Source organism: Tupaia chinensis, unplaced genomic scaffold (genome assembly GCF_000334495.1).
Source record: "Tupaia chinensis unplaced genomic scaffold, TupChi_1.0 Scaffold144426_1, whole genome shotgun sequence".
Lineage (NCBI taxonomy): Eukaryota > Metazoa > Chordata > Mammalia > Scandentia > Tupaiidae > Tupaia > Tupaia belangeri.
In genome coordinates, this window is record NW_006204286.1 from 1,625,429 (window position 1) to 1,637,756 (window position 12,328).

Here is a 12,328-nt window from a genome sequence, read left to right on the forward strand (position 1 = left end):
TTTTTTTTTTTAATTGAGTGAGATTTTTACTATAGGGCACATGTGCTTTCTAGAGAGACAGAGACAGAGAGCAAGAAATCATCCCCAGGGATGGCCATACCATAATCCCTTCTCCTCCAGTCCCCTGTCAGGATTTTGGCCATGCACACACATGCACCCAGCATGAGTTTCTGGCCTCTGAGTCTTGGACTTGAACTGTATTTGACCATGTAGGAGTCTGGCAATATAACCATTATGCCATCTCCCTGTCCCTGTTTTACTTTTTTTGATGTTTCAAAATTAACATTGCTAATAATCCACAACCTTATACTGGAATCTGCTTTTTGTTCATAATAAAAATGATTATTGGGGCAACATTTTGACCAATTCCTCCATTAGCTTTCTAGAACGCTCTTTTTTTCTTTGGAGAATTTTTTGCTATACGGCACGTGTGCTTGCCAGACAGACAGAGAGAGACAGAAAGTGAGAAATCACTCCCCAGGGAGAATGGCCACACCGCCAGCCTTTTTCCTCCATTCTACTCTCAGGATCTTGGGCACGCACGCACACACGCCTGGCATGAATTTAAGCCACCAGGTCAGGGACTTGAACTGTATTCAACTACATGGGAGTCCAGCTACATAGCCATTCTGCCACCGCCAACTGCTGGTCCCGAAAGCATTTTTTTTTTCTTTTTACCATTTCTTCCCTATCTCTTTATTCTTCCACAAATGTTTAAATGCTCTTATTTTCTTCAAATTAAAAAAAAAGTGAATAAATGTAATGGTAGTTTTTAGCATTTGTAAGCAACCATTTAATAATGAATAAGGTGGGGCAATCTATGGCATGGTGGTTAAATGAGCTGGCTTCCGCAGGTCTGACTGCACAGTTCAAGTCCCAGACCAAGCAGCTGAGTAACACACTATGCATGTGTGCACATGTGCCCAACGTCCTGAAAGGACAGAAAAATCTTGAAGGGATTGTGGCATGATCATACTGTGATCTGTGAGGATGCTTTCTTGGTTTACTCCTCACTGTCTCTCTCTCTCTCTCTCTGATAAACACACATACCCTCTGGAAAACTAAAGAAAATAATTATGAGTGAAGCAAAACCTGCAATAGAGAGCTAATACATATTCAAATCCTGCAATCTCTTGATAACTACATTTCAACCTTCTATGGGAAGTGTTGAATGTCATCATATTTAACATTGTGCAAGTTATCATTTAATGATTTTCCATTACTTCCATTTTTCATCTTCCCCCATTTTTTGATTCATTTGAAATAAAGTATTATAGTGTTTTTCTATCAGCTTAGCAGACAAAAGGGAAAGGGAAATGTTAATACAAATAAAACTTAATTATGGTTTTAAACAATACATTAAAATACTTGTAAAATGAATTCTATACAGAAATAAAATAAATTTGAACTTGAAATATTTTCTAACTTTCATATTTACAAAAGTGGTGGATCTTAGCTTTATTTGAAGAATGTCATAAAAGCATAACTAGCACTTTTCACCTTAGCATTATCTGTTACAAAATAGTGAAAGAAGATCTCATTCCACCAATGACACAGGTACTTAAGAGTGGCTCTGGACATAGTCAGTGCTCCATAAACAATAGCTTGCATTCATTCTCCATTACCTTTCTTTCTTTTCTCTCCTGAAAAGTAGAATTCAAGTACTTCTAAAGTTCCTAATGTGGCCCAAAGGTCACAGGTCTTGATACTGGACACATGTACTTTTTATTGCCATTTTATAACTGGTAGATGACTCACAATGAAGTGACAGAATGGCCACTGGTCTGGTGGTTATGGTTTCTCAATTACTAACTGGCTAACTCAGATACTGACCTTCAAAAGCAATTTAATCTCTCTCCACCTTAATTTTAGTAAAATAACTATGATAATACTTACCTAGTCGTTATCAATAAATTAAACCCATGCTATCTGACTGGCAATATAACAAGTATAAGATGTTATCATTACTGTGCCATATGAGATACAAATGAAGTTAGGATTACTGTTTGCAAATGTATATTTCAGAAGGGATGAAGTATTTAGCATAAAATTCATGGGTAGAACTTGCCATAAAACATGCTCTTAATAGATAGGTATGACAAATATATATCTACATTTTATCTGTGTGAGAATGGAAAGGTATTCACATTCCCTTTTTAAGGTGGGTATTGTAAGAAGTATAGATTCAATAAAGGAATAAAGGGTGTATTAATGAACTAATTCATAAAAAAACAATGCATTAAAAGTGAGCAAAAAACATTGACATTCATTATGATATGAAAAGATGACCTGTATTGATCTTTGTTTTGATTAAATTATAAATAAAAGAATTAGGACTGATAAAGCTAAGTTTCTTATTTAAAAACAAAACAAAACCTTTTTTCCCCTTGCTTTTCCTTTTATGATAGAAAGTGTGTGTTTGCACATGGTAGAGAGGTGGTTGAGGCAGAGAGAAAAAACACCCCCCACAGAATCTCATCATTCCACAATCCCCTGGCTCCAACCCTCTAGCTCCTCTGCATCCTGGGGCCCAAGCACCACCTGGTGCATTTTTCAGGCAGACCCCGGATCTGAACTGTAGTGTCCATATGGCTTTCAACACTGCAGGGCACTAGTATCATCACTGCACCATAGCAGCTGGGCCTGAACACTCTTTTTTGTAAAAGTGTCACGTACTAAAAACAAGCGTCAGACTCTTCTGAAAAATAAAATGACTCTAAAATAATGTTTTCTAGACACACAGGAATCAAGTGCTGTAGTATTTTATAGTATTATTTGTCCCTAGCTAGCAATGGTCTACCTTTCCTACTCTCGCATCATAACACCATGTTTATTTGACTACACTAATGCCTAACTGGATCCCAAACTAACCTCACCACTATTGCTTATTTGATTTTAGAATATCATGTTCTCAACATGTTTCCAAAACCGAAGTGGCATTCATAAAATTAATTCTACATTTAATTTGGATTAAAGTGGAGCATTAACCCATGCACAATTTTCTCTCTCTCTCTTGTTCTGGTTAGGAAAACATGACTTTCTAGAGGTGATGCTACTTTGTGCCAAGTAATATAGTGCCCATTTAAAAAATTAGAATCCCATCACCAATAAAGCAATCAAAAGTAAATATAAAAGTCACTACTTAGCTGGGAGACTCATTTACAACACACTGCCACTAGTTCGAGTATAAGTAACCTACCCCAGTAGAAAGATTTGATAACGTAAAGTATGACTGCAATGAACCCTATTCATTTTTAAGGAATTCCCATTGTTTATATAAATGAATAAATAGTGAAGATATACCTGGAAGAAAACATTAAGTCCTGAGTAGGAAAAATCATAATACTATTTATTCCACACATAAATTAAACCTCCAAAAAATATGATAGAAATATTGCTTAGTATTTTAAAAAAAAAAGTGAGCAGTTACTTTCAAATAATCAAACTGTTAGAGAGAAAAAGCTTGTCCTGAGGGGAAACTGCAATCATTAACAAAGATTTGGATTCACAGAAAATGGTGTGGATCTTTAGTCATGTTTCAGACGGTGGAGAGAGAAAAAAAAATCCTAAATGTCTTGCTTATTAAGCTAGTCATGCATTTCACTGCAGGTTGTAAAGCAGTAGAACATGCACAAGGGGCTCATAAGCATATTTTAGAGTTAGGGAATATCATTTACACCATTTTTATACTGTCAATATCACCCCTAGAGAATAAGATTAAGCTTTAAACTACTGTAAAACTACAGTTTTGCTCACCTTTGTATAATTTCATTTTTAATAGAATGAGACTCACATAAATATTTGATTAATGGATATACCTGATAAAATACTACATTTATTGCACACAGATTTATTTAAATCTTAAACATATACAGCACAGCAAAATACTATAAAGTGATTTTGTGGTTTTCAGTGAAGTGCATTGAGTGGATTTTGAAATTTCTTTGTTGGAATGAAATTTTGACCAGGTCTTATTGTTTTTTCTGTGCAGCCTGAACACTGATGCCGGAACTCCAACTGATCATAGGCACGAATAGGGTGCTGTAGCAGTTACCTGCTTATCTAGTGTTGTACTTCTTTAGAATTCATACTCAAATTCTTAAAATCTGGATCTTTCAATTACTTTTGTTCATGTATGAGACTTGCACATACATGATAAATGGGATAGAGAATGGGCTTCACAAATTTTTAGAGGATAGTCATAATGATGATGGAACAGATTTTACACATTCTTTAACCTCTTTCTTCCAAGGAATTCATAGTGCTTCACAAACATTATCACAATAATCCACAAAGCATCCTAGCGGGGTAAGTAGGAGGAAGAATTTTTAAAGTGGAGAAAGTGCTATTTCTAAATGGTGTGAGAAATTAAAATGCAGACACACCCAATTTAAGCTGTGATTACTATGAAATAGCTTTATATTTGTCTGACCTAGGGATTATATCAGGAAATAATTCACTTGTGTAAATAAGTGATCAATATTTGTTATCACTGGTTTGGAGCTCACCTTTCTAAAAGAAACACTTTGCCTATAGTGTTCTTGAAGGGAATATAGGGAGCTCTAGTTTCTAGGTTTTACCACACCTAGTTTTTCTCTTGAATTATTGATGGTGGGGCAAGTCATTTTCCTCTTTCTACTAGTACATATTTTATCTGTAAAGAGGGTAATAATAATTTTAAAAAATTACTAAAAATACTCCCTTTATTCTTTTCTTCTCTTTTTGCACCTAATCTTGCTTCCTTTCTATTAAGCTATCAACAAACGAACTGAATGAAAAAAAAATCTATAAACATAAGGAAGGAGAAAGGCAAATATAATGGGCCAATCACATCATAGATATTGTCTACTGTTGAGCCTCTGGCCTAGACATGACCAGATGTCTAATGTGTTCAAGTGATTAGGACCAAATGGGTCATTTGTCTTGAATTGCCCAAGAGATGGCCTAAAATATTTTCAACTGTTTACCTAGTGGACGTACCTAATGGCAGATACCTATCATCATCATTTTCATGCCTCCTACAAATCTAATAGAGACGTATTCCAATTGGTAGTAAATGGCACTTTAGTAATCAGAAAGATGTAATGCCCCTCCTAAAGTGCCCTCCTTATACACAATATTCGTTGTGCTGTTTTTACATCTGCCCTAGAATTAAGTTCAGATGTGACAAAAACACTACTCATCTCATGTAAAAGGCCAACTGAGTTTTTATCTGTTCGCCAATAATCAGTTCCTATTAGTACTTGCAATGTTTTCTATGTTGGCCAGTCAACCTACACACTTCAAAATGTTACAAAAACTTTTATCATTGTGATATTTTAGTTGTTCTATGCTCTGAAGGATTTCATCTAAGGTACAGACTTGGCTTTGAAGGATTTCTTCTAAGGCACAGACTTGGTTTCTGTGGCTCTCTACAGACTGTAGAAGTCTGTTTATATAAGAGTAGGTGTGCTGTTTCAGCTCAAGTCAACAAAATAATGTCAAATTAGAAATAAGTAATGAAGAAGAAATGAAGCAAATCAAATCAGAATGTTAAATAATATTAACTATCTGAACCAAATAACATCTAAACATGTCTCATTATACAGTCACACAGCATACATTGAATTTTAAGGAAAATTGGGCAGCATTTTCAAATTAACTAAGTTGCTGGACATCCAAACTAGTGTCTTTTTACATATAGATATGTTTAATATGTGTTTTTCTTCAGCCTTTCTCCATGTATCTGCCTCCTTCATGACATCTGATTTTAGTAATTACTTCTCCCAAGCTTCAAGTAGATACCACAGAAGACACTTCTCACATTTACTTGAGTTTGGGCATCTAGTTGTGGTCCTTTAAGGATAACTCAACTGATGAGCAAAGGATTATCTTCTTTACTGAGGAGGCTACTCCAACATTGTACATCATATGCCCATGTCACATAGTGCTATGCTAAGGGAAGGACTGCGTGAACCTGCATTTTTACTTCTAAAATGGTCACATTTGTGCAAATTGAATTCTCTTTTTTACCTATCTGATATATCTTCAAGCAATAATTTCTGTCAGCTCTCCCCAAATGTCAGTGTATGTCCTTCCTTATAAGGTCCCAAGCTCCCTAAAATTTCTCTGGAGAGGCTTTGTTCGTTGCTCTTTCTGATCTTTAATCTTGTTTGCATCCAGAATACATATGAGATCATCTCTGTTTGGAGTTCAAGTATGAACCCTCTTAAAAACATGAAACATTCAATTACTAATTAGCTGTTTCCTATTCCTAATGAAGTGAGCATGCCAGGTTTGGATTAAAATTCAGCTACAGCTCTCCTCTGTTTATGGTTCCAGATGTTTTTATTTTATCTAGGAGTTTACTTTGACAGCTACTACTAAATGATAAATCACTCATATTATAGCTGAAATGCATTTTGAAATTGAAATTTGGCAAACTTGGAGACTGCTCCAAAGATCAGTGTCAGTTAGCAGGTCAATACTGGCTCCTTCATTTGGTATTGGCATACATAAAATAGTAACAGAATATGTGTCTACATTATACAGCATGCTACACAGGAGTCTATTTTGCTACTATCCTCAAAATTGGGAGCAAAAGTTTTCCTACTATGAAATCACAGTTTATTGTATTCAGGGTAGAAAAACAGACTCATATTAATACTGTCTTTTTCATGCTAGCATAGTTTTTCTTTGGAATTTGGAGCTGCTGTGTAAACTATTCCTGGTAGATCTTGTAAGCAGGCACATTAAATGAAGGGCATGAGCAGATATATTTGTCCCTTTTAATAAAGAAAAAAAATAAACATAATAAAGGAGGTGATTTTCCAGAAACTACATTTTTCTGAAGGACAAATGGTGATTACCTATTGCTATATGTTTATGTACCTTTTTTAGAGGACATTACTTGTTTTGTCATTTCTTTCAAGTTTGTAATGTTCACAATTTGTATTGCATGATTTAAGCTTTAGCTGTGTTGTACAAATTTCAATCCTGGTAAAATGACTGTCTGCCATTTGATATTGAAGATCTTTCCTTTGACATTTAGGCTGTGTATACAGAGGATGAGGTAGACTGGAAAACTGAGCGACTATCTGGTCAATTTTATCAGAGTAAATATTCTTAGATTACACAAAGGAGTCTGAGCAATTCTCTGGGGTGACAGATTACCAGTTTCCAAAATCTCAAGCTTTGTTTTCTTCTGGTCTCTAGAAAAGTTCAGGTGAATTCCATGAGCTCCTTATCTGGTTCCCCTCGAAAGAAGTCCTGTCCTCCAGCTAGTCTGACTAACACAGACCTAAACTTTAATTCTTCTTTATTTTTGGTTCTAAGATATTATCCAGGAAATTCCACTGACTCACTGTGATACCTTCCACACAGAAAGAATAAATTTTTAAATATATTATATATAAGGCTTAAACAGGATATACAATGTGAAGCTTTAGACAAAGTTAATATTTTAGTCTGGGTACATCCCGCAATGACAATGTAGTCACCTCTTTACATGAAGATGATATATTTGACTCACAAACGTGGAATTTAAGTGTTTCTCAAGCACAAGTGATGTATTTGTACTGACTGATCCACACTTTTTTTCTCTAAGTTTCTTCTTTTGTAACCAACGGCCAATTTTTGTGATGCAACTAGATAAAAACTTGGGTCATAAGCTACCACTATGAAAAAGAGCAATGCTAAACAAATGGAGGTAGAATAGTGTTTTGGTTTTTTTTCCTCTGAATGTCCAACTATAGCTTTTACCCACATCAATCCAATATTATCTAACCCTAGGATACTATGGACTCCTGATTACCAAGATTTAAATGGATATTGGTTTGAACAAACATTACTGTTAAAATGGTACTCAGAATTGTCTTCCTCCATACACCATACACAGTCTCAGCGTTAACCTAGGGAGAAGAAATTCTAAATGTACAAAACTGTCATTATCTTAGATCATACTCCTTTTCCCTATTTTGGCCAACAATAGAGATTTCAAATGTATCATTTTGTACAAAAAGAAAAAGTAATATAGCTCACTATAGACATTGTAACATATCGATAATGAACTCATGAAAAGAATCTTTTTTAACAGTCTTCAATTTCCTCAGTGCTATGGGAAGAACAGAATCTGTAGCATGAAATTTGAAATCTTTGAAAATAGATACATTAATATATAGAAATATTAAGAAGTGTTAAATTTTACCAATATTAAATCAGGCCTATTTCATCAGATCATTTTAGGTTCCTGAAGATAGAAGTTTTGGTGTTTTTAAGCAGGTATTAGAATTATTCCTCAGAAGAACTAACTTGTTTTCTTTTTTTTAAAGGAGGTAACTATTACTGTTTAGCAATGGCACAACAGTTTTATTCAGCCTGAAAGGTCCTCGCTGGCTTTACATAAATGAAGAAGCTTGTGATTCCAGTTTATCTCTGAAACTATTCAACATGAAGTTATTCCAATTGTGTTTATCAGCAAAGCTTTGTTTACTGAAGCTATTCAATCTATGTTATTTTTTTTAAGTGTGTACATTTTAAAAGCAATGATGTAAACTTTGTCTTCTCATTAGATTGACCAGTTTAAGAATATGAGCTAAATTCTAATGGCTAAAGTAACTTGACCATATTTGATGCTTTTCTATGCTCATTTCAGCTTGGCTTTTTGTCTTTTAAGGAAAAAAAAAATAAAGTAGTGTGTTAGAGAATAGAAACTTATATGTATGGTTTCTCTGTTCTACCATATATTAAGTTAAAGTACACCTTCTTTGTTAAAAATGTACTTGCTAAACTTCAACATTAATAAAAGCATTTTGACTTTGTCAATTGTCACTGAGTTTTCATTGTAAATTTCCAACCTCAGTTGTTGAAATATATTGTAGAGTCAGAACAAACCACAACATAGGAACTAAGAAGATATTTGCAAATTTTCCCTGGTTTTATTATTATTTTATTTTTTTTGGTTTTTGCCATAGGGCATGTGTGCTTGCAGGGGCAGGGTTGAGAAATCACTCCCTAAGGGGAATGGCCATGCCACAATCCCTTCTCCTCCATTCTTCTCTTGAGATTTCAGACATGCATGCACACGTGCCTGGGTTGATTTTCAAGCTACCAGGTCCAGGATTCGAACTGCAGTCAGCCATGTGGGAATCCAGTGCCTTAACCACCATGCCACCTGCTGGCCCCTTTCCCTGATTTTATTTCTAAAAAGAAAAAAGAAAAAGATGTGAACATATAACTTATTTCAATTCACCTGTTTAAACAGACTGATATTCTTGTTCTCCTCCTTTGGTCTATTGATTCACACTGGATTGATTTTTCTTGGCTATGTGTGCTTAGTGAACCTGCTTCCAGAAGGAAGGGCTGTACTGGGAAGCAGGAAAATAATGTAGTGACCAAAGAACTGGAAGATCTTTTCTGAATACATATTATTTTCCAAAAGCTTTTTCTAAGGCTACCTTCAGTATAAAACAACACCTGTCATGCTGCCAGATGCTCTGGCATATATGTAATGCTCTGAAAGGCAATCCCACATGGGAAAATTCTCAGTTCAAATCCAGGGAAATTCTCGAGTATACCAGGCACATACATGCCCTTGACCTGGGGCTGGCTGAGGTTGGGGGTGGATCACAGCGTCAAGATGTTGGGAGTCCTGTCTCTCTCTCTTTTTCTCTTTCATCTTTATTGCTCATGGTAGAACTAAATAAACTTCAAAACAAATGAAAACAAAAAAGATATATGTTTACTATGATCCGATGTAATTCCAGGTCTCTCTATATATTCAAATGTACCACATAACCTGGTGAAAAACCAAGAGCAGTCAGCACTGTTCTTCAGTTCATCTTTTTTTTGTTTTTCTTTTTTTTTCTTTTTTCATTTTCTCTTTGGTTTACTTCCAGTAAAATTCTGGATGCCACCCAAATTCTGTCTCACCAAAGGACCTCTCATTTTTTTCTACTTAGTAGGGGTGTCACTTTCACTTTTTGCCTGTCTTGTGAAACATGTGTCATATCCCACAGTACTTCTTTTTTTCCCCATCTTTATGAGAAACAGAGATATGTAGAGATTAGTAATTTTTGATAAGGTCTCTCTGTATCATGATCCTCCTGCCCCAGCTTCACAATGGACAAAGACTGAGGGTGTACAAAACTGCACCAGATGTGCTCAGGTTAGATCAGGAACTGAACCTGAGTCTCTCATGTGGCTACCAGCCTTCCAGCTGTGCTACTTGTGCAACACCTTGGCTGGGCCTCCCATGGTACTTCTAGCTGTCCAACTAGTGATCGTTCATGTTGCTATTTACGCTGATACTGCTTCTCAGCATTCTTTGTTTATGGAAGTGTTTAGAGTCCTGATAGAACCATGTGATATAGAAGAGAAAGTTCGGTAAGGATTTTTGTTTCTGTGCATCCTGCTTTGGTAGTATACTATACCCCTGACCATAATTCAAGAAGCAGGGTTCTAGTAATCAATCATCTGATAGTACAGCCTTGTATTATTTAAAGGTCAATTTAATGAACAGGGGGAGCTTCAGCCATTAGCTGCCCAACTCACATGGTACAGGTGCCCTGTAATACTGTCTGTTTTAAACATCACATGGTAGCAGTTACTCACACTGGCTTAACATTTATGGGGACAGTTCAATTCTGGGTGCTGTGGATGGCTAGAACTTCTAGGGAAGCAGAAGCAACTGTAGAAATTTCCTAGTTGTTTGGAACTTAACATCATTTGTCCATCTGAAGAGACCTATCCAAGAACATACTGGGAGTGAGATCTACCCTGCACCTCCACATCTTCTAGATTAAGATTGCTTTCCATTTTGATGCAAATTCTTGACCACTTCCATAACCTCTCCTCACCACCATCTCCTTCATGACATAAAAGCCTTAGCGTATGCATGTGTGCCCAAAATCCAAGAGGAGAATGTAGAACAGATTGTGTTGTGTCCATTCCCCTGAGTGGTGATTTCTCACTTTCTCTGTCTCTCTCCAGCAAGTGCACACACCCTATGGAAAACAAACAAAAAGAAATAAAGAAAAGTAACTGAATATAGGACAAGAATACCTTCATTGCAGGGCAGCTGATTCACTGTATATCAATTCTTTCTCAGGTATAAACCCCATACTCCTTGGGTTGAAAGGATCAGTGTTACATCTTTTTGTACTGTCTTTGGAGAAAATATAACTTATGTTCATCTTAGGTGTGTGGCTGCAGGAGATGGACCAGCCTTATGCAAACTTCAGGGTCCAGACCTTTTTAACTTCACTGTTTATGGAGTAATGGTGGGAAAACACAGCTGCTGTGCTCACCATAAGACATACTTATGGAATTGTCACTTATAATTATAGTTGGCTCTCGAACAACCCAGGGGTTAGGGGTGTTAACCCCTCACACAGCTGAAAGATGGAACTGTATTATAGAGCACCTTGAATTAGGTTGCCATGAACACATAAGAAAAACCCATTTGGAAGATTAATCTGAGAGCAGTGTGGAGTGAATTGAATGGAAAGGGCACAGGAAGAGACAATTACATGTCAAAAAATAACACTTTCATATTTTCCTACACATATTTCTAATTTAATAGGAGGATTTTGTGTAATCCAGGCTGTCACACATGCTATCAATTTTCAGATACTTAAAATCATAGTTAACTATGAAAATGTGAGGTATTTTGTGGATCAATCAATATGAAGAAAATGTTCTTTGCAAGGTTTGATATTTGGACTTAAGCTTCTACAAACATCAATAAAATCCTAAGCCAGAAACCAAGTTTTACTTGAAATAAAATATTTCATCTGAAAGTCTAGTCAACCTAATTATTTCACTTAACAAGTACAGTCAACCCTTAAATTGCAAATGGCACAACAAAGGAACATGTATGAGCTCTGGCTCCAAATAGGCCTCACTTTCCTTCATACCTTCCAAACTTTCACTCTCACTGCTTTTGGATGTAGGTGGTTCTGGTAGCTTGAGAAGATAAGCTACCACTGAACTCTCATTACTCTCTCTACCATCTGTATTCCCCCATTCAGACTAACCACAAAGTCACAAAGTCAGAGTTCTTACAACATTCACAATTCCCTAAATTTCTTGCTCTCATCACACAGCAGACTAAAATGAGGAAAGAATAATTCCTTATCCTGCTGCTAAGAATAAAATGCTATATTAGAGTATACATGAAATTCAGAATGAGGATCATTTTTCCCTTGGACAAAGTTATTGTATTTGATAGAGAGTTGAGGTTTCTATTCTATTCTACTCTGTATTTATTTATTTCTAAAAGACAGTTTTGTTTGTTTGTTTGTTTGTTTGTTTCATGTTGTGATCTTCCTGCCTCAGCCTCCCCAGTAGC

General features: G+C 35.8%; 1 protein-coding gene across 1 annotated transcript in view; it reads left to right on the plus strand.

Moving 5' to 3' along the window:
* Nucleotides 1–8,359, plus strand: part of DACH2 (dachshund family transcription factor 2) — a 193,017-nt gene extending 184,658 nt beyond the window's left edge. The window contains exon 12 of the mRNA XM_027767685.1: nucleotides 8,310–8,359. Within this exon, the coding sequence (XP_027623486.1) occupies nucleotides 8,310–8,359 (50 nt within the window). The remainder of the gene's footprint in view (nucleotides 1–8,309) is intronic.
* Nucleotides 8,360–12,328: the final 3,969 nt, after the last annotated feature.